The sequence below is a fragment of the Rhamphochromis sp. 'chilingali' genome (assembly GCF_963969265.1).
Source record: "Rhamphochromis sp. 'chilingali' genome assembly, chromosome: 1".
In the NCBI taxonomy this organism is placed as follows: Eukaryota; Metazoa; Chordata; class Actinopteri; order Cichliformes; family Cichlidae; genus Rhamphochromis; species Rhamphochromis sp. 'chilingali'.
The window spans coordinates 65,609,757-65,637,351 of NC_137929.1; the positions used below are offsets into that span (position 1 = coordinate 65,609,757).

A 27,595-nucleotide genomic window follows, 5' to 3' on the forward strand; every position below is an offset into this window, starting at 1 on the left:
CATGAATACTGATTAACATATATATTAACATGTTCTCTGTTTAGCATCTAATAAACCTGAAAATAAAATTTGATTTTGCTTCTACAATCTGCTTTACATTTTATCAATGTCCATCTTCTGCAAGTGGATACACTAAGAGCCTTTATTGTGAAAGGCAGGAACAGGAAGAAGCCCTTTTTGCACATGTGAAGAATAAATGAAGCTTCTGGTTTAGATCAGGCAGCAACAACCAGATCTCTAAGGTACTTAAGGTAAACAATAAACAAGCTGTTTAATTCTCTGATTTCTGATCAGATCTTCTCACTAAAACAGAAAAATCAGCATCTGACTGAGGTCAGAGGTCAGGGTAGGGGAAAGCTTCCGTCGCCTGGGGGGTGGGATTATTAAGACTCGACCTCACAGTCTGTGCAGAACTCACACTCGCACATTCACTCACAGGAACAGTTCATGCTGTAATAAATAAAAACATCCAGAGCATCTATAAAGTCCAACGCTAGAATATATATATGTATATATGTTTCTATATGTGGCTGTGTTTAAATATATTTATAAGTAGCTTTGATAGAATCATGTACATTTCAAAAGAAGCAGAGCTCCATTCAAAAGTGCCGCAGCTGAAATCAAACATTCACACGTCCCTTCGATCCCTCATATAAAAAAAACCCCAAAATGACAAACAGCAGTGAATTATGGGACAAAAAACAAAAGAACAACACTTGGATGTGGGCTCACTGTGCCCTGAGCTGTGCCTCCCAGGAGGCAGCTTTCTCAGTGTGCTTCCTTGTGAAACCAAAGCGCTCTTCCTTAACTTCATGTCTCTGACTCGTCTGCTGCTGATTGTTATGGAAAGGAAAAACCAAACTGCAGACCTGTTGGAAGAAGCGCCCGATAGAGGATGAATTTCAATCTGGCAGTGTGAGGAAGGCTTTTATTCACCGCACTTTACTGAAAATAATCAATAAATAAATATAAAGGTAAACAAATGCAGTGCGGTCAATATTAACAGGGATCCTCAGCAATTAAACTGAGGATTGTTTTTTTTCTGTTTTTACTAAAAAAAAAGCTTGATTTGTTTTATTACAAAAACAGTTCATTTTTTTCTGTCAGTGAACTCACTGATCAGATCAATTCCTGATATCATCTTCAGTTTGTAAATATAGACTGAAAGCTCTGATTGTCCTGTCAGATGAGGAGTAAGAAAAGACCGCCAGAATCTCACTACAAGACACTGCTCAGGGCAAAGAAGCGAGCCCACGGAGGCTGAGCTGCTTACGAACGGAGCGCTTCAAGCTGCAGACAGACAGCTACATTCAACAGGAGAGAAGACATAGATCGATAGATAGATAGATCAGTAGATAGATAGAGTTGGCGTGGGGTAAGGCATCTCTCCGTCACTGTCCTTCTCTCCATCTGTCGTTTCCTCGTTTGGTTTTTCTCTTTGTATACATCAAACTAAACCTGCTGAACTTTCTCGTTCCCGCCGTCATCCCTCTCCCCGCTGGAGGAGAGGAAAAAAGGTTGAAATGGTTTAGGTGGTCAGTCCTCTCCTCTCCAGCTCCCTCGTCTGTTTCAGCTCTTTGATCCTGTAAAAATATAATTAAAACTCAATTCGAGCTGGCAGAAAAAATATCATTATAATTTTAAAATTCCTCCTGTTACCTGTGTCTGCAGCGCCGCAGAAACCTCATGATCTTGCGGGCTGCCTGGTCCTGTTTCTTTGTCAGAAACGACCCCCTTAATGACAACGAGAAAAGAAAAAATCTGTCATCAGTGTGTGTCTCTAAACCTCACAACTTAAGAGATCTATCTAACTCAAACGAAACCCTTATCTTAAAGTTTAAATTGGGCCCTCTGTGGTCACTTTGATCAATTATTCTCTGCTCTCCGGCTCTTTACCCAGGTGCTCTGAACAGCAGATATTCAACCTCTGCTAAGAACTACAGACCACAGACAAGCTACAGACCCATTTCGAAACTTCCCATCATTACAGAAATATTAAAACAAGTCACAAGTAAGTAAGGCACTTGAGACACATAATATTCTTGATAACTTTCAGTCAGGTTTCAGGAAGTTACACTCCACAGGAACAGCTCTCCTTAAAGTCACAAATGACCTTCTGATGGCAGCGGATACGGGTTACTGCAAGGCTTTCAACTCACACTCAAAGTCTCACATATCACTCCACTGTTAGTTGCAATGGCTTGCTGCAAGGCTTGTGGTTAGCTACAGATATCAGTTTAAAATCCTCACTCTTACTTTTATGGCCTTAAAAATGCATCACACAAAAACAACATAACTTAAGTTCCCTGTAAAGCACTTTGTAGCACATTCTCTTCTTAAAAAGTGCTACATTAATAAATGGGACTTACTTAAAAATGAGGAACTAAATCTGTGTTTCGATGCAGAGGCTTATTTAAAGAGAACTTTTACATTAAGCTTCATTGTTGACATGAAGGCAGCACAGCAACTGATCTTTTCGAGAAAAACTTGAGGGAACAAGTGATTATATTTAGAGAAGATTTTGAAAGTTATTTTCTTGTGTGAAACAAGTTAACAACATATGTCCAGATGTTCAACACGTCGGTGAATATCCCAAAGGAGCAAGTTATTATCATGATGGGACAAATGATCTTGTTGTGGGAAAACAAATTATTTTTCTGCAGACGACAGAAAGAAGACAGCAACTTGTTCCCTCAAGTTTTTATCCTGAGGGAACAAATTACCTTTTTGGAGGAAAAAGTTATCTTGACTGAACAAGTTATTAACCTGTTTTAAAGAATGATTTATTTAAGGGCTAAGTTGTATTTCTTGAAGGAACAAATTCATATTCAGAAGGAACAAGGAGAAACTCGTTTATTGTGTTGAGAGAACAAATTTTTATCTTGTGGGAAAAGATAAAAATTTCCTTGTTTTCTTGAGGGAACAATTTGTAATCAGAATGAAACTTTTTTTCCTTTTAGGAAACTATTATACTTAAGAGTATGGAAGAAGACACCGTCTTAACCTGTCATTACTACATTATTTTTGTGGGCAGAAATGAATCTTGTTTCCATGCGATCAGACCAGGTTTATTAGCTTGTTTCAGGAGTGATAAGGTCTTACTTGATCTTGGAGTTGTGGGAGGCGGTGCCTCTTGGTGCCTGTTTGAGCCGCTCATACTCCTTGTAGCTGCGGTAGTACTGCTGGATGAGGACGGCGGCCCGCCGGCTCTGCTGGAAACGCTTCTGCTCGTAGTACGACCTGAACTTGGACTGGATCAAGATGGCTGCCTGGGTCATCTTCTTATAGAGAGCGTACTGAGGGGGCAAACGGAGTGTTAGAGTTCGTACAGAAGAAACAGTGTTTAGAGAAACTGACGGGGAGATGATCCATCATCTGTTTTCTGTTTGATGTCGTCACTCCGGTGAACCTCAAATACCGTACCTCAGTTCAGGACTCTTTATAAATCTGACTTTCTTTTTGTTTTACTCAGTGCTGTCAGCATCAGCTCGCTAACGGAGATTTGCCGCATTAATGCGGTTATGGCGTTAACATCATTTTAACGTGATTAACGCTGACAGCACTCGTTTGGTTTTCCATTTCGCCCATTTAACCTCTGAGCAGAGTTTAACAATGTTTTTTAAGATGTTCATGTTGGGCATAAACTTAATCTCAGTTTTACTTTCACAGTAATAGTAAAAGTTTATCCCGCTATGAACTCAATATCTCGATGAACATAACTTGCTGGGACTATCTTACATTGCTTTTGCCACTAAAAGAGAAGGGAACATATTTGCTGTTTTACGCTGTCAAAGGTGATAATTTTTATTTTTCTTTGTCACTTGACAATAAACTTGTTATCTTTGAGTATTTTATTGCTGCACAGTGAAGCCCTACTTTAACAATATTATGTAATTTCCCAGGTTTGGGCCTCTCTGTTCCAGCTCGAATGAAAACTGGATCTAAAATAAAGTGACATCATGAGCTCGAGGTAGTACGGATACATTACTGCGGTCGTTAAACAGTGAGCCACACACCAACACACACACAGGGCGATGTACTGACTACACATCACTACGTCTACTGTCAGCCATATTACCTTCAGAGCTATCCATGTTAGCTAGCCAGAGAAAGAGAGAGAGAGAGATGGTAAAGAGACATGGCAGGTTAGTTTAGTGTTAGTGAAGCTCGAGACAAACTCAAACAGCTCAGCACACACACACACCTGTTTGTACTTCCGGTAGCATCTCTGGATGACGGCCGCAGCCATGTCCTGCTGCTCCTTTAACCTCCGACCCTGAAAATAAAGAAAAAATACTAAGATTCCTGGGAATAAACTGCCAAACCAAACCTAGATGACAGCAGATGGATGGTATGAAAGAGTGACCTCTGAAGTTTAAGGATGTATTTCCTCTGGTATGCTTATCTGACTGCAGACATCCTGCACATATGAGGTGGATGTTTGAGATACTGAGGGCATTTCTTTCTTTGTTAGCAGACACAAATTTGATAAAGAGCAGTGGAGAATACAGAAAGACATTTTTGGTGCTGAATGGGTCCAAATGCTTTGTTAACAGTTCAGCCCTTGTTAAAAAACCTTTGGAGAATTAGACTAGGATGACCAAATTCAGCTGGGGGAGAAGGAAGTGAATGATCGGACTAGATTACGGGACTGAACTGTGTTCTTGGACACACAGACTAAACTTAGAGGTGGATTACGGCTCGCCCTGCACTAGAAGGAAACCTTTATCCCTAATATTGCTCGCTCCCTCACTTCCCATAACGCCATGTGCACCTTGTATCTCCTGAAGGCGTTCTGGATGATTCTAGCGGCCTCGTAAAGCTCCCTCTGCTCGCCGTCTGTCAGCGTCAGCAAGGCGAAATCTCGCTCCATCTTTCCATTGGCTGAGGCGTTGAGGAATTCTGCCCATGCTGCAGAAGAGGGAGGGCGGAGCCTCTGGAGGGCTAAAGCGCTGAGTGGTGAGGGGGGGCACACGCGCCTGCAAGCACATGTGCACACTTCTCATGACAACGTTTGGTTCTAATGGTTACATTTTCTGGCATCTTTTGGGGCGGGGCTTACCTGGGCGGGGAGTGTGCGTGGGTGTCGACCGTTTCCAGGTATGTAGCCAGCCAGGTGTCCTGTATGGCCGGGTTGTCCCACCTTTCTCGGAGCGGTGACTCCGCCCCCCTGGGGAAATCCTCCTGTTTGATTCGCTCTGGGGTTGCCTCGATGATTTGCTCTGCTAGCGTTGCCATGTCAACCTGTTGTGTGGGGATGGTAACCATAGCAACAGTGAATTTTTTTTCATTAAATACATTTAAAAAAATGAGTGTGGTCTAAACTAAGGGACTATATTTTGGTACCTGCAGCACCTCCTCCTCCAGATACGCCTCTTCCTCGCCTTCGTTCTCGGCATTCTCACTGTAGCTCAGCAGCTGCTCCTCCAGTGTGGCGTGCGACCGCCGCCTGCTCGCCGTGTGCATGTATGACTGAGCGTGACTGGCAGAGACGCTCTCATAGTCCATGAGGTGAAGGGGGGAGTCTCTGGAACCACCAGGGTTCAAACCTGCAAGATCGAAATTGACGATCAGTGACCTCATCAGGTACGTCAGCGAATTACAAATAAATGAACGCTAATGCTACCTGTGCTGAAAGTGGTGTTTGTCTCCTCCCCCCACATGGACTCCAGAGGGAGGGAGGAGGGGGAGGGAGGGGAGACAGATAGTGAGGAAGAGGAGGAAGGAGACGAAGGGGAAGAGGGCGATGTCTCCATGGGGGCGAGGCCACTGGAGTAAGCAGAGCTGGGGGAGGGTGAGGAGGGGTCACTGGGGGAGGGGAGACTGCTGGAGGAGCTCAGACCTGTTGGGAAGAGTGCATACTGTTACAGCCAATCACAGAGATGGATTCAGGCCACATGATGGGCAACATGTGTAAGCAGTACCTGTATCTGGGCTGGTGGAGAGAGGGGATAGTGGTGGCTGTGGTGTGTGCGTGTCTGCTGGAGGCGTGTGCACGTCTCTGGACACCACGTTAGCGAGCGTGCGCTGCATGTGCAGCTCCTCCAGCGCCGTGGCGAGGCGAGTGTGTCCTCGGGAGCGAGCAACGGCAAGAGGCAAGCGTCCCAGAGAATCAGGGATGCCCAGAGCCAGACTGTTCCAGCTGTAGAGGAGCTCTGCCGCCCTCTGATGGCCCAGCGCACATGCCCACATCTGGAATACACGTGACACAGAGGTGAGGGAAGCAGCAACCAGATGTTGGCATGACAACTCTGACACTTCCATTTATGAGGATGGAAGATGGTCTCTATCCAAAAAGTGAATAGATTTGCTTTAATTCACTCTGTATTGATTAAGGATTGCTCTTCAACATTTGTTGAAAACTAAAGTCACTCTTTTAGTGTTGAAGTTGTCTTTTACATTCCTCATATGGCGCTCACTGCGTTACTGCTGGAAAATGAAAGTTGACCTTTAGTTGCAACTCAGTTAGCAATACGACAGCAAGTAACACAACAGGATGCAAGCTGCTCTTTAGGGATCAAACTTGGTGTTTTAAGGCAGAAGTTCCTCTTCTTGGTACAAATTTGAAATATTGAACAATGAACTTTGACCCCGTTGGCCACTGATGTTTGTGTGTGTATATTTACCAGCGGCGTGCAGGAGAAGTGGTCGACATTCAGAGGATCGACTTCCTGTTCCAGGTCCAGACTGTCGCTGTTTACATTCCTGTGAACAGCAACAACAATGTCAACAAAGCAAAAACAACAGCAGTAACAGGAAAATGTGTGTGTGTGTTTACCTCCAGTGTATGAGTGTGTGGATCAGGTGTGTGTATCCCTGTGCAGCAGCCAGGTGGAGCAGCGTCATGCCACGGTGACGAACGGAGTGATGAAGCCTCTCTCCTCCTCCCCCTGACCACCGACCGCCCCTCATCATCCGCTCGCACACTCCCACAATCCTCCTTTCGAACCACTGAGAGGACTGACACACACACACACACACACAGATCAGACAGCTTAATGTCAGCTTTGCCCTTTTTAACCTGCTCTGACCTCACCTGCTACCTGACTTCACAGGGTCATGTGACACTTTAGACCAATCACAGGGGAGCTCCTTTAGCTTGATAACTGATAGTTTATAAATCACCTCCTTCTCCTCCAGCTGGTAGGAAACATTACATTCATACCCTCCTCCCTCCCCTCCAGTTTTCCCTGCGACTCACCCAGGCATGCACACCTCCCCCTCCCCTCTCTGTGAGGACAAGCGCGGCTAAAAATGACTGAAGGCAGAAAGGGAGAGAGAGAGAGTCTCTGTGATCCACCCAGCTGTCAGTCATCCATCAGGCTCTCGGACAGCTGCAGCACCAACACCATGCTAACACCGCGCTAACCGCACGCTAACCCGCGCAGTAAATAAACTCTGCGGTCTCCAGTTTACGCGCAACATTTTTATTTTAATTCAAAGTGACGTTTCCAGGCTGATTGATTACGTTCGCTCAGGTCAGCAATCAAAGACTCTAGGTCTGCAAAAGTGCCGCGATCGAGCTAAAACACTGGGTCTCTTTCTGACGCTCCTGGAGGATAAGTTACTCTGACTCATTCTATGAAAGGTTTAAGGAAAAATAAATGCCTTTAAGTTGCTAGAGTTGCTTTTAAAGTTGTTCTTTTGGTATGGAAGCTGCCCTTGAATTTCATCTTTAAGGCATCGCTCTTTAACTTTATGCAGATATTATTTGCGTAATATATTTTGTTTTTGAAGGATTCAAGTTGCCGCTGAAGTTGAGTGTTGTTCTTCACAAGCCACCCTTAGTTTCTGTAGTCCGAGAAAGTACTGACGGTGCTCTTTAAGCAATAAAGGATTAGTGTTAAAGGATGACTTTAATCCAGTTCCAGTTTAATCCACTTTAAGCCTGTTAACTTTAATTTGCTCTTTAAGGACTGAAGTTAGTTTCAAAGCAGCTGTTTGAGCTGAGTTGTTGTTAAAGGTTTAAAGCTGCTCTTTCATTTGCTCCTCATGGAATAAAGTTGCTTTTTTAAGCAAAAAAAGTGACTGTTAGGAATAAAAGCTGATCATTAAGTGATAGAGTTGCTGTTAAAGCTTAAAGGATTAAGGGTTTTGTTAATGTTTCAAAGTTACCCTTTGGATGAAAGTTGCTCTTTAAGTTACTCTTTAGGCATTAAAGCTCCTGTTAAAGGCTTAAAGCTGCGCTTTATGTTGCTCGTTAGGAGTTTAGGTTGCTGGTGAATCTCCTTTAGCACAATTCAGTGTAGATTAGTTGCTGTGTCCAGCTGCTCAGACAATGTGATTTTTAATTTTCTCGATCAGTGGAAAAAGCCAGCAGAGTTCAATCCAAGTGGCACCATGCTGACGCCTGAGGGTTGACACACACAAACATCTGTGTGTGCACAGCTGACTGACAGATGTGCACAGCTGCGTAACAGCCCGGGCACGAGAGAGTTAACGGGGCCTCCCTGAGCAGCTCTTCTTTCTCAAGACAACAGCAGATTGTTTCAGTTAAGGTCAAGTGTCTCTCTGTCACAGCGAGGCTATTTTAACTCGACCGCGGCGTCTGCCAAATTCCCATGACATCAGAGGGAGGGCGAGGGGGCGGAGGGAGGTTCAGCAGAGGTCACACCGTTTGTTCTTCACAGGATCCAGCTGTACGCGCTCGCCGCGAGGCCTCTGCTGCAGTTTGATGAGTTTAGAGGAGGATCCATCCAAGTTTCAGTCTTAGTGAATTTCAAATTAAAAGTTCAGCTGAACTGTTACTGCTCTCAGAATCGAGCTTCATTTGTCATCTTTTACTCTGTGAAGTAACTTTTCAGTTACTTCGTGGTGGTTTTGATTGTTGTTGTTTAGCTCCAGGCTCCAGGTTGCTACTTTGAATGACCTGAGTGTGGGCACCAAATGAAAGATGTGAAAATAACGACTTTTAATTTTATTTTTTTTGACGAACAGAGGGCATCACAAGACTGAATTGTTACTTACAGTTCAGTTTTACAGCTTTCTTACAAAGACATCATCCATACCTTACACTATAAAGGTGGCTGTTGTTGTGATTTGGTGCTAGATAAACAAAAATTGTCGCTGTTAGTTATCCATTAACATGCACTCCATTTCCTCTGCTGTTAATTTTAATCATGGCTTCCTCAGGGCTCTATCCTTGGCCCACTTTTGTTTTCTATATATACACTGAACAAAAATATAAACGCAACACTTTTGTTTTTGCTCCCATTCCCCATGGGATGGACGTAGAGACCTAAAATTCATTCCAGATACACAATATAACCATCCCTCCCAAACAGTGGTCACAAATCAGTCCAAATGTGTGGTAGTGGGCACATCTGCTATATTGAGATAATCCATCCCACCTCACAGGTGTGCCACATCAGGATGCTGATCTGACATCATGAGTAGTGCACAGGTGTACCTCAGACTGCCCACAACAAAAGGCCACCCTGGAATGTGCAGTTTTGTCTCACAGCAAAATGCCACAGATGCCACAAGCAATGAGGGAGCGTGCAATTGGCATGCTGACAGCAGGAATGTCAACCAGATCTGTCGCCCGTGCATTGAATGTTCATTTCTCAACCATAAGCCGTCTCCACAGGCGTTTCAGAGAATGTGGCAGCACATCCAACCGGCCTCACAACCGCAGACCTCGTGTAACCACACCAGCCCAGGACCTCCACATCCAGCAGGTTCACCTCCAAGATCGTCTGAGACCAGCCACCCAGACAGCTGCTGGAACAATTGGTTTGCACAACCAAACAATTTCTGCACAAACTGTCAGAAACCGTCTCAGGGACGCTCAACTGCATGCCCGTCGTCCTCATCGGGGTCTTGACCTGACTCCAGCTCGTCGCCGTAGCAGACTTGTGTGGGCAAATGCTCACATTCGATGGTGTCTGGCACGTTGGAGAGGTGTGCGCTTCACGGATGAATCATGGTTCACATTGTTCAGGGCAGATGGCAGCTGAGAATGTCCCAGTTCTTGCATGGCCAGCATACTCACCAGACATGTCACCCATTGAGCATGTTCGGGATGTGCTTGACCGGCGTATACGACAGCGTGTACCAGTTCCCACGAATATCCAACAACCTCGCACAGCCATTGAAGTGGAGTGGACCAACATTCCACAGGCCACAATTGACAATCTGATAGACTCCATGCGACGATGTGTTGCACTGCATGAGGCAAATGGTGGTCACACCAGATACTGACCGGTTCTGGGTCCCCAGACCCCCAATAGCGCAAAAAAACTGCACATTCCAGGGTGGCCTTTTGTTGTGGGCAGTCTGAGGTACACCTGTGCACTACTCATGATGTCAGATCAGCATCCTGATGTGGCACACCTGTGAGGTGGGATGGATTATCTCAATATAGCAGATGTGTCCACTACCACACATTTGGACTGATTTGTGACCACTGTTTGGGAGGGATGGTTATATTGTGTATCTGGAATGAATTTTAGGTCTCTACGTCCATCCCATGGGGAATGGGAGCAAAAACAAAAGTGTTGCGTTTATATTTTTGTTCAGTGTATATATATATGATTTCTCCCAGCCAGACCACTCTTAGCTGTGATACCGCCCACTGCAGCTCTATGTCCCCCTGTCAGCCTCGACAGTTTGCTCACCTGCGTCAGTGATAGCAGACGCTGGGTGCTAAACACTTTCTAAGAGCTCAGCGATGATAAACACGGCGTCCGCTCTGACCTACAGTCAGCTCAGTTCATGGAACAAACATAAGAAGCTGTGTTAAAGTGTTCATCTTGGTTCTCTTTGTTTAAAATGTGCTCAGAATTGGATCATTGTCATCTGCTAATGCTTTGCACAACGTCACAAGTGCATTTAATTTTTCCCGCCATGATTATCGTGCTCCTCTCTACGCCACCATCAGAGCTCCCTTCACCGATATTATTAATAACTGTAAAGCACTGGATGGCTTTGCTCTGAAGTTCATTAAGAACCTCTTAACTCTCGGTGAATGTGAGTAAACAAAGATCAGCAGGCGTTTACATTCAGAGCTCAGTCCACCCACTGAGATCAAAACCTCTTTACTGACTTTTTAATCTCTTCTTAAAAGAGTATTTGTTGACATGCTTTGAGAGGAGTGAACACATGGAGACAGAAATCCAACACAATTGTGACTTATTGTAGGTAAGCAGCGCTTTCAGGAAAGTTTGGTATGAAGTGACTTCAAATGGTGTTCAGATGGAGAACAGCAGTCTCACCTGTTCGTGGTCCTCTGGTGGAGGAGGAGGGGGCGTGGCCAGCTGGCTGCCGTGCTGCTGTTGATTTTGCCGTTGTTGCTGCTGTTGGTTGTTGTCGCGGGCCATCTCCACCATCCTGCGCTCCATCTGCTCCAGCCGCTCGAGAATGGACATCCTGAACTGATTATCTGCAGGAAGAGAACACGGAGGGTGAAACCCTGTCATCCATCGTCTATAGTTACTGACGCAGCGCTGCGGGGTGATTTTTTGTAGGGCGTTAGCATGGCGAAACAAAACTTTACAATATTTATAGGTTTATTTCTGAAAGGTCGTCTCCACTAACAGACGTCACTTATTCCTGAAGCGTAAACTGCACAGGGTTGCTACTAACAGGGCTGCTGAGTGAGAAAACTCCCTGGGTCCTACACTTCCCATGATGCACCGGTATCGAGGGTTATCTCTGGTAAACTGCTGCAGATTCAACAGCAGAAGGACAAACCGTCAATCATCGGAGTCCTGAAGCTCAGAAAACTGTGTGTGTGTTGACAGCTCTAACCATGAGGCTGCTCCTAAATAACTTTTTAAAGAGCACCTCTTTATCACTCACACACGCGCACACACACACACACAGACACACACACACACACAGTGTCTCACATGGAAACTATCTGACTGACTTCAATCGCTCAGCCGCCTGGCACACCGAGTGTGTGTGAAGGAAATAAAAGCAGAGTCCCTAATATAGCCTGTGACCTGGACCTGACCCAAACACACACACTCTTACACACAGGGGACTCCCTGCTTTCTAACAGCTGCTGTGATTATTTTACCCGTTTCTCTGGATCGACCTTCGTCTGCTAACGAACAAAAACACCTACAAAGAGACACAAACTCAAAGAAAACGACGTCTGATTCGGACTCCTTCAGCCGGGGCGTCGGCCACGGGGACCTGAACGTGGTGACGGCTTTGAAAGTCTAAAAAAACAGTGCCGAGTTTAAAATCCAAACAGAAATGATGAGATGATCAATGCTTAAGGAAGAAGCAATGATTCAGATTCTCTCCTCAGAGAATGACAGACAGCACATTAAAGTTAACATTTTCTAGGTTTAAGGTCAAAAATAATTACACGTTACGCGTCGCACAACGTGAGAGATGTGGCTTCAGTTTTAAAACTTTTAACAGTTACTTCCACCTGCAGCTCTCATGTTTGTTCCTGTTATTAAACACGTAATCAATACAAGTTTACAGAAAGAAAATTACCTCTCTGATGACTGTGGGTGGTTGCCGTGGTTATGTGGCAACCATGTAACCATGACAACCATCACATTTAAAAAAAAAAAAAAAACCCCACACACACTCTCTTAGGTTGGTCCTACCGGCACCATCCTGCTGCCGAGTGTCCATCGTCTGTCTGTCTGTGGGCGTCTGATTTCAGGTGAGGAGCATGCTGGGTACGCTGTGATGTCACAGGACAAGTCTACACGGGATCCTTATGTGTGCAGCAATGCACAAAGACACGCATGCCATGAGGAGGCAGACTGAGCGGCGGTACGAGGATCAGAGAGAGAGAGAGAGCAGGCAGGACGTCCAAACACTGCAGAAAGGCATGCTGGGAAACCCACAAAGAGGGAAGGGGAGGGGCGGGGAGGGGAGGCTGATAGAGTGTCTCCACTGACTGTGTGACATTCCTGAATGTGAGACGGAAACCCTCGACAGACAGACAGCTGAGGCCAGACAGCTGCCCTCTCACTCTGACCACAACAACCAACCGAGCTGAAAACAAGATGCTGCAGTTCCACTAATGTCCACCAGAGGCCCCCCAAGTGTGTAAGTGTTAAAAAGTCCAACTTCACAGCAGAGATCAGCATGTCTCTGTGTCAGAAAAACAGGAGTACACATTTAACAGCCTTTAAATGTCTGACCTGAAGTATTTTAAACAAAAATCTGAGTTTTCCTGGATGCAGGAACTGACAGATCACAGAGAAAAACAAAACTCAGAATGGAGTTCCACAAGGCTCTATTACTGATCCTCTGCTTATTATTCAGATTATATCATCTTGTTTGTTTGCTTCTACAAATGTACAGAGGGTGTTTTTTTTTAAAATATGCCACGTGTTAAAGTTATGATAATTCATTATTAGGGGCGTGATCTCTGACAGGTTGCTGTAGCTGCTAGCTGTCTGCTAGGCCTCGCATCAGCTAATTGGAAACCTGTACTGGGCCTCTAGAACTTGTGCTGTGGGATCCTTTTTTTTTTTAAATCCAATAATCTGACAAATAATATGACTGCTGTGTGGTTAAATGTACTGCCCAAGAATTCTAAGCTCTAATTTCAATGAGTGCAATTCAAAGACTTTATTTAAATGTTACTCAGTGCTGATTTAGGATGGATCTGATTTTAAGGCAACTAGTATTAGCTGACATCCTGGTCACTTCTGGCTCAATAAAAATTAGACTATTGCAGTCAGCTGCATCAACGTAACATGCAGTTATACCTTTAGGAGGTGGACGCCAGCGTACAGCGGTGAGTGCAGCGTTAATTAATACAAACAAAAACGACTGTGGCTCAGGGGGTTGGGAATCGCATCTGTAACCGGAAGGTCGCCGGTTCAATCCCTGGGCTCTCTGTCCTGGTCGTTGTGTCCTTGGGCAAGACACTTCACCTACTGCCTACTGGTGATGGCCAGAGGGGCCGATGGCGCGATAAGGCAGCCTCGCTTCTGTCAGTCTGCCCCAGGGCAGCTGTGGCTACAACTGTAGCTTGCCTCCACCAGTGTATGAATGTGAGAGTGAATGAATAATGATGTTGTAAAGCGCTTTGGGTGCCTTGAAAAGCGCTATATAAATCCAATCCATTATTATCATTATAATAAGCAACTGTCACTGATGAAAGACTTCCTAATAGGAAGTATCCCTATACTGCCACAAGGTTTCAGCAGCAGACAGATGTGAGGACTGTAAATGAATTTAGGAATAAATATTAGAATATCTGGGAGGAGGCCCAGGGCAGACTCAGGACACGCTGGTGAGATTATATCTCTCGGCTGGCCTGGGAACGCCTTGGTGTTCCCCCGGATAAGCTAGAGGAGGTGGCTGGGGAGAGGGAGGTCTGGGCTTCTCTGCTTAGGCTGCTGCCTCTGCGACCCGGATAAAACAAAATCTTTGCCATACGCAAAGTTACAGAAAAAAAGACCAAGTTAAAATAAAAGTTCACTGTATGATGATAAATAATGACAATGACTAAAGTGAAGGTAGAGACTGGTCTGAATCAGCTGTTGGACTCTGCTGCCCTCTTGTGGACGAGCAGCTGAAGCCCACACTGACTCTAGCAGAGCAGCTCAGAGTATCACCTACTCGTCTGATCAATATCCCGATCACTGAACAGTAGTTGCTCCACTGTAAACCTTCTAACTACACTTCATATTCATACAGCACTTTGGCCTTTAAATGCTTTCAAACCATCAACATTCTGATTAACAGGCAATTTGTTCCTGACCGCATGAGTCAAACATGAACTCAGGAACACGTTAGACGAATGTGTAAACCACTACAGTACAGAGGCACTGAACCCAAAATGCTGATACAATTTATTTAAAACTTCTATTACTACTAGTTTTTTTCTACTACATCATTTTCCATCCAAGAACAAACTACATATTCAGACAGACTTCCGTACAGTCCTCCAAAGAACCAACTGGAGGGAGTGTAATGGTGATGACACCATGTGTGCAGGGAGGATGTGATTGCTCTTTATATATTGGAACAGTTTCCATTGCGGTATAAGGACCACCAACAACAAAAATACTGTAGCCCACAGACTGGTTGGTCCTCACATCTTTAACACTTTGGCTGGTTTCGCCTCATAAGTAAGATTAAGGAGGTGAACCTCTGATGGGACACTTCGCCTGGTGGATAATCTTCCAGAATACTTCCAGATACTTGACTTCTGTTTGCTTTTTGTCCTTCTGTGTTGGTTTCTGTGGGTTTGTGGCTGTTCTTCACGATCATAAGAACAAACTGGGATTTTGGAACATCCTAAACTGAGTGAAAGTTTGGTTCTGAGGTTGGAGTGAGCTTTGAAGAAGTGTATCTGACCTCTGAACCGCTTGTGTGGTAGAGTTTACTTGACTGAACTGACTTTTCGATGTTTTGTAGGCTTGGTTTTGATTGGTTGATTTCACTGATACAGACTGCCTTGTGTTGGGGTTGTCATGTAATGCCTGAGATTCAAACATATCAAGCATCATCTGTTTTTTGTTTTTTGGCAGTACAAAATCTGAAATATCAGGATCTCTAAATTCTCTTTCAGCCCACTTCCACGTTAATTATTTGCCATGTGTAGGTGGCGACATAGAGAGGGAAATCTGACCGTCTAGTGAGAGCCAGTCGAGCTGAGAGCTGGGCAGAGAGCTGGCGTTCCTCGCTCTGTACTCGAACAGGACCGAAGACGAAACCGAACCTCCAGACTCCAGGACCTGCAGACAGACCAGGCCGGCCTCATGGGCTGAAAGACAGGAGATGGGAGAGTCTGTCAGGTCACACGCGCCATTTCAATCAGCATAGTCAGGCTGGAAGAGGAAAATCTGTGTGTACCAGGACAGTAGCAGCGCAGCACCCCTGGCTGGATCAGCGAGGCGGGGACGGTGCTCTGATCGAACACGCATGAATACCGACCCGACGGCTCGCTCCACGGCCCTGTTATCAGCACCTTTACTCCGCCCTGCAGAGGACACAACGATGACTGATGAGTCATCACTTTAACACCTTTACATACATGTATTTAAATACAAAATATTTATTATGTATTTAATAACACACAGTTAGTTTATCCTTTTATACTGTGTGACGTGAGGATGACACATCTGTAATTCTGACAATAAGTTTTTCAACCTCTTGCCTGACATTTGACTCTGCGCAACACTTCGTCTCCAAAGACAGAACAATCGACGCGTTTACTGATCAAAGTACACAAGAAGAAGTTCGTTATTAAAGATGAGGATGTTAAAAGTTTGCTACCCCTGTTAGTAGAAGCACCCGTGGTACGATTTCAAAATCCTACATCACTTCGTTGTTGAATTATCGCGTTCACAAACTTGGGTGCTCACATCACCAACTCAGCAGGGCGACGACAATCTGTTTGATTACATCCTGCAAAAATTTCCATCTTTTTTGTCACGTCGAATCTTGGATAAATTGAAAGTTGTGTTCCCTCCATCACATACAGGGTTTTTTGCAACCCATAGAGAGTTTGCATTTAGAAAAAAAAAACCACACACACAACATCGATGAAAAAAATATTAAAAATTAATATTTTATTACAATTATCTACGCATAATTTTTCTGAGAGACCTTACCTTTCACTATGAGCAAAATACACCTGTCGGGACATAATCATCTGAGCTCCTCGCACCACCAAACCCACCGTACTGTCCCCCTTCAATTCATCACATTTCTCTTGAGTCTCCCTCTTAGAAATATTTAATTAAGCCTCTGGGTCCAGGGTATAACTGGCCGTTTTTGACTACTTTTGATTTTACCTCTATATTTCACCTTTAAAAACTATTTATCTTGCCTTGTCTGGTATCACTATTTTCAGCACAACCTCAAATATCTGAAATTGGAGTTATTTTTTCATTTTTACACACTATAGTATCACAATTGATCTAAATTCAGACAAAAAAATGTTAAATCCAAGTAGAAGCGTTTCCACTGGAATCTGCCTTTGGTGGCTTTTGTGGAGCAAATGTGACATTCAGCAGTATAACTGACACACAAAACACAACACACTAACTACAGCCTCCAAACACTAAACGTCACTAATGTCTCGAATATGAAAACTCACTCTCTCTCTTTCTTCCACTCGCCCGCTTTCCGTCGCCATTTTTTAATCGTAACTGGTTTTACGCGGCCTATCGACACAATTTAAAATCTATAGTTTGAAGTCCTCCCTTTCTACCCAATTTGAAATGGAGACTCTGGGTCACTGCATCTTGTAGCTGTGTCGTCTTAAATTGGTCATGTTGTGCCAGCTTTCCCTCAGTTAGAAAGAACGAAACAAAAAACATTTTTCAATTGAGAGACGAGTAAGAACACAAAGAAATCATCATGCCACGAGGGAGCCTTGAATTCCTGAGCTCGCTCTCTGGGGGCGGCTTATGATGTGCGATTTGTACTTCTGTGATAAATGTACGACGTGGCCTGTACAAATGTCCAACACCACAAGAAGCAGCAGGAGGGTCTGACCATAGTGAACAGGCCAATCCCAGTCGGCTGCATCGATGCATCATGTCGTTTTATGGACGTCAGGTTCAATCTTCTGACTTTTACCCAGTTAAATCAATAAAACCTCACTGACGATAAATAATAACAATGACGACAGTGAAGGTAGAGACTGGTCTGAATCAGCTGCTGGACTCTGCTGCCCTCTTGTGGACGAGCAGCTGAACTCCACCCTGCCTGTGAAAGAAGCTCAGAGCATCAATCACTGACTCGTCTGATCAATGTCCCGATCACTGGACTCCACTTCCTTCACTGTAAACGTTCTGACTGATTTTCTATTGACTGATTGCTCGACTGTGAAGCGGATTTATTGGCGACTGATTACCTCGGGGTACGACCACTCCGGGGAGAAGTCTGTGATGGAAGCGAGGCGTGTGGAGGAGGCGGGCAGCGGGTGAGGAAAAGGGAGAAAGGAGGAGGAAGGGGAGGGCTGGGGAGGAACGACGTAGCGGACTCCTGCCGGAAACACGGCAGGGCTTGGCACGGCGGAGACGGCAGCGCAATGAGCCGCAACAGGATTGGCCTCCTCTGTCATGAGGTCAGAGATGAGGTCAGGAAACTGACTGTCAAAGGAGATGTCAAGCTCCTCCCCTCCCCGCTCGCAGGGCTCCGCCTCCTCCTCCAGCTGAGTGTTCATGCAGGTGTCCTCAGAGTCGGAACCCCGCCTGCTCTCCTCTTTCACCTGGATAGCAGTATCCATGGCAACAGCAGCAGGTGTGGAGTCCATGTTAGCGTCACTGTTGGCAAATATTGAAGACTGCTGCTGCAGCAACAAGGGCTGACGGGATGTCTGAGCGGGGGTTGGGGCCTCAGGTATACACAGGTGATTGGAGTGTTGCCCGGGGTTTAACGGATGCTGATGCTCGCCAGCCTGTCGGTAAGTCTGATTGGCCGGCTGGCAGGCCTGGGTCGCCGCACTCTGACACACCAGGAGCAGGGAGGCAGAACTGCTAATGGTCTGTTGCCGTGGTGCCAAGCTGGAGGAGGCATGGTTTGTCTGGAAGGCAGAGAAATAAAAAGGGTGTTGATGTAGGAGGAGGGTCACAAGCTTCTGCTACAGGAAATAGTCCCCCACTAAAAGACACTTTTTAAAAAGAAATAGATCGAGCACATCCTCACCTGCAGGAGAGCGAGTTTAGAGGGAGGAGCACTTCCTTCATCATCATCATCTTCCCCCCTCCTGTCCTTCACCTCTTCTTCTGCATCCTCCCTCACTGCCTCAGACTCCCCCAGAGCTCCGAGCTCCAAGCAGAGCGGCAGCAGGGGCGGGGCCACAGTGGACGTGGGAGACAGTGATAGGGAGAGGGAGGGGGGCATTGTAGACTGAACTTGGGGAGAAGAGGAGGAGGAGGAGGAAGGAGAGGCAGAAAGAGGGAGGACTGAGTCTCTCCTGTCCACTTCACAGGAAGATGAGAGGGAGGACAGTGAGGAAGGAGGGGAAACAGAGGATGGAGGGGTGGAGGTGGGGGACAGGGAGAGAGCGAGGGAGGGGGGAGAGAAGGGGGAGGAGGTGGTGCACATGACAGAGGTGGGGGTGGACGAGGAGGAGGGAGGAGGAACAGGGCCGCCGTACGTCTGGCCTTGTTTGGGGGAGTTGAGGAACGAGTCAGGATCAAAGGCAGGGGGAAGGGATGGGGGAGGCGGCGGCGGGGGTGAGGGGGAGGAGGGGGGAGAGGGTGGGGAGACAGCGGCAGCAGGAGGTGGTGGGGAGCAGAGGGAGGTGGATGTGTTGGAGGAAGACGGGGTTAAGAGAAGGCCTCCAATAACCGGGGAGGGCAGAAGAGTGAGTGAGAGGGTGGTCACGCCTGGTGCCTGCACAGGAGGCGGGGGGAGGGAAGGGGGGGCAGGTGAGGAGGAGGAAGTTGGAGGGGAAGGGGAGGTGGGCTTGATGCCTGGGGGAGGGAGGGCTGGGGAAAGCAGCAACTGCCCAGAGCCGGTGAATGACAGGCTCCTCCGCAAACCCGCCTCCTCCGCTCTCGCCACGCCGCCCCCTCCTCCCTCTCCTGTTATGGCAGCAGTCGCCATGACAATGACTGCGTTCTGTGGCAGTGCCACCGTCGTCAGGTTGCCATGGCGGTCTCCGTAGAAACCATTACCGTTGTTACTCATGGTGACAGCAGCTCGGTGGGATTGAGGCGGGGAGGAGGAGGAGCTGTGGGAAACAAACAGGACTAATCGATCAATCAGGAAACGAGCTCATGATCAATACCCTCTGACAACTTTCTGGCACAAATTGTTCATGAATTTCACAATCAGTGAGTCCATATGTGTTCTCTGCAGTGTGAATCTGAGGCAGAGCTGCTTTAAAATAAAACGCTTTTCTCTCAGGATCAAACAGTTCAAAAGGACAATAACGAGAATTACAGATCCTCCAACAAAGCCAATGACTTTTTTAACTATTTTAATTGAAGTGCTTTATGGCTTTTTCTTTGCTCGTGAAATTCAGTTTAGTAGTTTTTGGGCTATCTCGCTTAAAACGAACCACCAAACCAAAAGGACTCGAGCAGGAACGTTCACAGTTCGACCGATAACTTCCCTTTTTCCTGTGCGGATGACTTACGTGGACGAGGGGCAGGGAGATGAGACCGGGCTGGTCTGAGCCTGAAGGTGAGGCAGTTTGGCTTCTCCTCCCGCTCCTCCTCTCCCCACCTCCCCCAGCTCAGAGGACACCGGCGAGGCGGATGGCCTACAGGAAGAGGGCGGGAGTTTCGGGGAGATGATGCGATGCTTGGTGCTGTTACATCGGTGGGGAATGTTCACTCCGGATGACACTGTGCTCAGAGATAAACAGGGCTGGGCGGTTAGTTTCACTCTGTGATGTCATAGCGATGTCACAGTGAAGGTGTTCAGGGCTCACCCTGGGCAGTGTTACACAGGCAGGTGTGTGTGCGCGGCTGTGGTTTGGTTCTTTGTCGGTCCAGGATTTGCTGAACCAACTCCTCAATACTGAAATCTCCCGCACCAACTGAACACTTCATACTGTGGACTGAAACGCAGTAAAACTACACATTAGTACTACAAAACATACACACTCTGCATCCACACAGTGTGGCAAACACATGCAGTTAGGTGTTCGTGCATACACATGGGCCTCAGCTGGCTCAGCAGGTCGTCTCGGCTCCAGCGCACGCTGTCATGGCGGTCGGCCACCGCGCAAAGCAGTGGACTGCATTTCCCAGAATCCTCCAGGGATGGCACGTTCAGGTAGTGGACCAGCACGATGTCTGGGTTCTGTCGCACAGAAACACACTGATTAATACTATTTTAGGTTTACGTTTTCTATTATTTTGTGTCTGCATGTATGTGCACGTGTCTGCATGTATGTGCACGTGTCTGCATGTATGTGCACGTGTCTGCATGTATGTGCACGTGTCTGCATGGGAAAGTACTGCTAACTGAGGCTGCAAGTGCGTACACGCCTGCAGTTGATGTCTTAGTTCTGATACGCAGTTTTAGGGACCCTCTCACTCTGCTCGTGCTTACCTGCAGCCTCATAACTAAACTGGCGACTAAACTCAGGAATTCAAGTAATAAATAATAAAACAAATAATAAATCTAGGATCAAACACTGGTAAATAAACTTGGAAACTAACACCAGGAACTAAATACAACAACTAAACTCGGGAACTAAACTCTGGTCTGAAGTCAGGAGCCAAATCCCAGGTAACTAAACTTAGACATGAAACATGGAAATAAGTCTGGGACTAAACGCTGGAACTAAAGGTGTAGTTTGGGAACTAAACTTTCTAACTAACTGGAAAACAAGCTGTAACCACTTGGGAACCAAAAGTTCAGTTTGGGAACTACAAACCATGGTCTTAAGGTAAGAACTAAATCACTGGGAACTAAATTTTACAACTAAATTTGGAACGAAACAAGTTTGGTAACAGGTTGGAACTAATACTAGATTAAACTTTGTAACTAAATTACAGATTGGGAACTAAACTCTGAGTAAGGAACTAAACCCCAGGAGAGACTAAAATTTGAAAACGATGGAAAAACATGGAACTAAACTCTGAGCTAAACTCAGTACCATAACTGGTGAACCAGTCTGAGACTAAATCCTAAACTTTACTTTTAAATTAAAAACAGTAAATAAATTTGGGAACTAAACTCAAAGAATAAACTGCATCTATCAATAAACTAGGGAACTCAACTTCATACTTCAGGAGTAAAGTCAAGCTCTGAACTTTGTCAGTGGAAACACCAACATTTAATCTCAGTGTTGCTTAATCTTAATGATGTTTAAGCCTGCAGTCGCTCACACACTGCAGTAAATAAAAGGAACCTGTAAACAAGCTGAGGAGAACTTCTTTCTATATGGTTCCTTGTAAGCGCTGAATCAACACCACTTGGAAAACTGGCTGCAAACCAGTGGCAGCGTGGTGTGTGTTAATGTGTGTGTGACGGGGTGTTTATTCTGACCTGCAGCAGCCAGTAGCATCGTCTGTGGAATGTTGGCACGATGGAGGAATGGACGTAGCAACCATACAGGCACTGAAACCCAGAGACCAGCACAGTTTAGCAGGGGTCAGCCTCAACACTCGCTAATAGAACAGCACGATCCTTTCAAAATAAGAGCAGACGCTGTGTCGCTGCTGCAGCCTGGACTAACTGACTGATCTAAAACAGGATGTGGACACGAGCTTCGTCTTTATTCATAGAGATAATGTTCAGGGCAGCAAATGCATCTTATTTCCTCCCACAATAATCTCACAAACAGTATTCCTTCTGCTGTGCTGTGACACTGTGCGTCCTGCAGGGGGAGCAGCTGTGCTCAGGTGTGTGTGTGCACGTGCTGCAGACCTCCATGCCCTGGACCTTCAGCTTCATGTGGTCTTCTCTCGTCGTCTTTCCATCCTTCCTTTTCTTCCAGCAGTATCCATCCTTTCTGTACTTCACCTTCTTCCTGTTGTACAGGATGATGCTGCCGTTCTTCGGCCTGACACACAAACCGATCAATCAATCAATAAAATCCAACAGGAGAGAGGCCCTCAGCTGTTTGTGTATGACAGGTGTGCTCTGGGTCTGTACCTGGTTTTGAGGGTGCAGGAGAGCCACTCGTCATGTCTGTCGAAGGATATCAGGTAGGAAGCGATTTCCTGCAGAAACAAAGACGATTTACATGATTTCAAATCACACGTAGAGCTCAGAGTGAACTGCTCGTAAAAACAGCGTTACAGTCGACATACAGGATGAAACGTTTTCTGCTGACGCTCAAGAAAACGTTTTCTGTCATATCGTTTAGTGACCCCGAAAACTTCAGGAGGCTTTCAATGTCCCAGTAAAACATCGGACTGAGCAGCAGTTAGTTGTTAGTTAGAACGACCAGAATATCCGAGTTATAATTATGTAAAATAAAACAATCAGCCACATCTGTGACGCTGACGCCAAATCTTCCTTTCAAACTCAGAAAACCCCACAGATGGTAACGGCGGGAACTGTCAACTGTAACGGGCTCATCAGGTTTAGACAGTGTGGCGTGTGCAGACTGAATAAATAACGGGACTTCTTGAGTTTCTGTTTCATATTTATCAGAGCAGAAACACTCAGAGCAGCGAGGCCTGTGCAGGTTTTAGTTCCTCAAACTGACGGTTTCTGCCTCACATTTAAAGAACGGCCCCTCTGCTATTGTTACCATTGTATTGACGTGCATGTCCGACCTGATGCAGTCACCTATGCTCACAGTGGGTGGAGGCCCAAGGGCTCTCTGACTGTCTTTCTGGGGCAGGGAGGGTTGCGGGGAAAGTCGCAAGTAAACACCAGTTTTAAAGGGATCGCACCTCTGAGCCTGCCCCGAAAGTCCTCACTTAAAAGTGATGATAACAGCAGTGATGGAGGACACGAACGTGGGTAATAGAACAGCTTACCTTTAACGTTTGAAACTCTGCTTTCATTCTTAACCTGCTTCTCTGATCCTACCTCGGTCTGTTGTTCTAAACAGTGATAATGATAATATCCTCCGTGTGATGTCACTTCCTGCCTCCACCGGTTGCGTCAAACAGGAAACGAGAATCACACGAGAACTCACCTCGTTAGTGTTCCACCTGAGCCGCTCATTAGGCAGGCTGGACGAGCGAGGGAGACACTCGAGCAGCTTGTTGGGAAGAAACACCTTCCTCTGTCCTTTGTTCTCTGCACACACACACACACACACACACACACACACACACACACAGTTAGTGGTTCTGCTGGTTCTGATGCGGACAAACACCTCAAATTCTCATCATCATCACCCTCAGTGAGAGAGGACACGATTAGAAATGAGTCCATCACAGGGACAGCTCAGTCAGAGAGGCTGAGAAGGTCTGAGCATGTGCAGAGGAGAGTGGAGGATGAAGGTGGAGCTGCCAGGCAGGAGGAACAGAGGAAGAGCTCAGAGGAGGTTCAAGGATGAAGGAGGACATGCAGAGCGTTGGTGTAACAGAGGAGCATGCTGGGATAGGAAGAGGTGGAGGTAGATGATGCGATGTGGAAGAAGCACCGATCAAAGGCCCGAATCCTGAACATTAATCTCTGAATATCTCAGGATCTCAGCAAAGACGGCGGAAAACAGTCACATTTTAGGTAAAAACAAACAAACACTTTTTTAGAGGTTTTTACAGGATATGACATGAAGGACAAAATGACCCAGGACTGATGAACAGACAAACAAAGTGTCAGACAGTGGACACGTTCCACCAATCGCAGCTGGGCAGAGCCAGCGTTTCACTCACAACTGAGACTAAAAATAGACGCGTCTGAGTTGGCAACGTGTGCAACCTCAGTTTGACCACAGCGAGCAGCAAAAAGCCGCCGAACTCAGGTGTAGCTGGGCGCGGGGGTCCGTGTGGATGACTGTGTGCCAAAGTTCAACGAGTTAAAGGTATGAAAATGTCCTGTCAGGGGCTTCATGCACCATCACTGGCTTTACAATATAAACAAGTTCAATTAGAGACTTAACCGTTTTTCCAGCCTGCCTCCATCTTTCTTTCTTTTTCTTTTGTACTTTATTATTTTGCTAATCTTGACCCTCAAACTCTCAGGTCTAACAGAGGAGCCGAGCTTGAAGATCTCACAAACCCCACCCCTCCTCCACCAGTAAAGATACACGGGGACCCACTATATCTCTGATGTACTGCAGGAAACTGGGACACTTGTTCCGATATATGTTACCGAAGCACCCAGGAGCTCAATCATTTCATCGAGAGGAAAAAGTCAGACTGTCACTGAGTCTAAAAGTAGGAAAGCATTCAGAAACACTGAAACAGAGTTTAGTGGATGAGGTCACTGAGTCAGAGCAGCACTGACTTCTTCTGTTTGGTTTACTGAGACACAGCTGACACAACAGAGCTCTACAGCAGCAAGCATCATCAGACCACAGTGAGTCTGCAGGGCGTTATCTGACTGAAGCATCTCCATGTCACTGGTAGCTGAAACAGATTACACACGATGAAATCCTACACGATGTACCGCTGTGAGCTGCAGTCAAACTTTGGTAAAGACTTAAAACAGGTAAAATTAAACAGCTGCAGACGCCTCGGCAACCAAAGCGTCTCTAATGTTCCCTCAGAGGAGCTTCCTAACATCTGCCCTCCAGCAGGTTCATCCTTTGATTTCATCAGATTAATATGTCTGCACTCTTGTTTTCATACCGTCCTGTAGTACAGGACCTGCGATCAGCCTTTCACTGAGTCATTTCATACGCGAACAGAGCAGAAAAACCACAGAACACCAACAAAACGGCTTCTTACTGTCCACCTCCCTTATTTACAGCTTTCCATCAGAGAGCAAAGGTCACAGGGGGCGCCATTACATCGTCATAGCAACACTAACACTGCTAGTGTTGGTGTTGCTAACACTAGCAACACTAACATTAATTAAACAAAAATAAATCTTTTAACCGACTAATGACGTTTTTTCTTTCAGCTAGTTGAAAAAACCCAAAACAAACATCTAGCCGTTGCTCTGAAGAGAACGGCTAGATGTTTGTTATTATTATTAAAAAAAACTACATATTAATATACATATAATAATAATTATTACAAATTGTATAATATCTAAACATTTTAAAATGAATTAAAACATGAATAAACGCTATGAAATGATTTTGTTTAATCATGATTTAATTTTTTTAACAATTTTTTTTACATAAAGTTAAAATGATCAAGTAAACTAAACAGTAAATATATAAAAACAAAATGAAAGTAATACAACACGAAAATGAAATTTAAACAATATCTAAAGAGCTAATGTGGACAACAAGCTTAAAAAAGTATCCAACTTATATTAATAATATAAATAAAAAAATGTTAAACTTGAAATATTTGTTTTTTATAATTATTTTTTCATTTTTTCACTTCAATAAAAATAAACCTTTTTAGAACAGATTTGAAGGAAAGGGGTAGAAGTAAAAGTAATATAGCATAATTTATAACTACTACTAACAATAATAGTAATAAAATATCAGTAATAAAATAAAATTCGTTTATTTGAAATAAAACTAGGTCCAGTAATATTAAAATATACAGTTCAGTAATAATATACCCGAGATAGAACCAAAAACCCTAATAATACAAAACCGGTTAAATAAATAAGAATAAACACACGTTATCTTACATTTATTTAATAGTTTTATATAAAAAAAAGATAAATAACAACAAATATCAAAGCGAAAACAGACACAATAACAAAGAAACAGCATAAATAATAAAAGAAGGACAGCAAAGTTTAAGAGGCGGTCCAGCTGGACAAACAGTCACAAACAAATACACGAGAAGACAGAAAGAGCTAAAACACTTCAACTGCAAGAAGAAGTGACATATTGATCCTCTGACTCACAATGAAAGACACAACCAGCTACACCGACAGTAAGACACACAGCACCAAACACAGCAGCTCGTGAGGCCTGGCAGGAAATCAGAAATCCGTTAAAGAAGAACTCATTGATCTGATGGACACACAAACGCGACACCATGCAGTCACTGTCTGTGTGCAGGTGGATGGGACTGACCTGTCTCCGGGGAAACCATCTCCTTGTTGCTCATGGTGACGAGTCCATGCAGGATGAGTCTCACACAAGGCAAGGCGGCCTGCACTGCCCCGCTACACACACACAGAACAGGTCATCAGTGTGATCAATGACAAACAAGAGCTGCAAACACACACATCTGATATCTCAACTGACCAGCTCCACACAAACACACAAACAGCCACGCACTTCTTCAATAGCTCCCTGTTGCCTAGCAACAGCTGAATTTGCACCCACTTTACATGGAGAGCGTGTAAAGTGGGTGTGTGTTGGGATAGGAGTGTGTTTGTGTGTGTTTAGTTACATAACAACAGCTTCACGGTGTGAGTGTGTGATGATTAACCCACAGAATGACTTCTTTGATTAATTCGTGAATAAAACCCAAACATCACCTGCTGTCTCACTCACACACACACACACACACACACAGAAAACATGCCAGCTGTCACTTGATCGATATCTGATTTAGCTCTAATCATCAAGACGCTCACTGAGGCAGGTTCACAGATAACAGATGACGCTGAGCCTCTTGTGTAGAGGATCCATCCTCCTCCCACACAGGCTCGGTCTCCACAGGCCGGGCTCAGACCCCGGATTCTCATGGGTGCTATGGCCGCCTCGCAGAGCACAGCACCCCGCCCGCGGGAGCTCAGCTGCAGCTGGCTGGTCAAAGCTAACGTTTCACGCCTTTGCGTTAACAATTAGCACAGTTACCCAGACAACAACAGGTTTTAACGCAGTGCTGCATTTATTCAAGCCCTCATGATCTACACTCGGAGGGGAACTCAGATGCGAGTGCGGATGTTTGGGTGTTAGCTGCTCTGCTAGCCGTCTAACTCCACCGGCGGAGCTCGGCTAGCTGCTGGTAACAGGCTCGCCTCCGCGGTGATTAAAGCAGTCCCGGAGCCCAGCTGCAGGGCTTCACCTGCCGGTCACAGCACGCTACACCGAGCCAGCCAGCGGTGGCTCCTTTCCAGATATACCGTATAAAACAGAGCGAGCTAGTCGAGAGCAGCACAGAGTTCGGAGGTAAAACAATCTGTTTAAAGCTCCTTTACCTTCCGCCTTCAGCACAGCCGCCATCTTCTCTGGCTATGACGTCACTGCGCA

At 45.5% G+C, this 27,595-nt stretch overlaps 1 protein-coding gene across 2 annotated transcripts; it reads right to left on the bottom strand.

Moving 5' to 3' along the window:
- Positions 1 to 1,031: 1,031 nt before the first annotated feature.
- camta2 (calmodulin binding transcription activator 2) lies at positions 1,032 to 27,595 on the bottom strand. 2 transcript variants are annotated; one of them, XM_080895506.1, is made up of 26 exons: positions 27,544 to 27,595; positions 26,468 to 26,559; positions 23,507 to 23,610; positions 22,510 to 22,577; positions 22,282 to 22,417; positions 21,901 to 21,972; positions 20,559 to 20,706; positions 20,333 to 20,461; positions 20,036 to 20,246; positions 18,595 to 19,627; positions 17,801 to 18,472; positions 15,790 to 15,916; positions 15,566 to 15,700; positions 11,217 to 11,383; positions 6,779 to 6,960; positions 6,627 to 6,705; positions 5,925 to 6,192; positions 5,627 to 5,842; positions 5,347 to 5,549; positions 5,063 to 5,244; positions 4,775 to 4,979; positions 4,205 to 4,276; positions 4,079 to 4,099; positions 3,103 to 3,296; positions 1,660 to 1,734; positions 1,032 to 1,583 (listed from the first exon to the last, which is right to left on the bottom strand). In XM_080895506.1, the coding sequence occupies exons 2-26, from the start codon at positions 26,499 to 26,501 to the stop codon at positions 1,529 to 1,531; spliced, it is 4,788 nt and encodes a 1,595-aa protein (XP_080751632.1). In that variant the 5' UTR covers positions 26,502 to 26,559; positions 27,544 to 27,595; the 3' UTR covers positions 1,032 to 1,528. The 2 variants fall into 2 exon arrangements, with proteins under 2 accessions (XP_080751632.1, XP_080751633.1); XM_080895507.1 differs by lacking the exon at positions 4,079 to 4,099.

Bases quoted from the DNA above. Each gene is read 5' to 3' on its own strand.
- camta2 (XM_080895506.1), bottom strand. From the start codon at position 26,501: ATGAGCAACAAGGAGATGGTTTCCCCGGAGACAG. The intron at 11,384-15,565 runs GTCAGATTTCCC...CTCTTCCTGCAG, and splicing joins CGACTGGCTCTCACTAGACG to ATAATCAGTTCAGGATGTCC. The intron at 6,706-6,778 runs GTAAACACACAC...TGCTGTTCACAG, and splicing joins CACACACTCATACACTGGAG to GAATGTAAACAGCGACAGTC.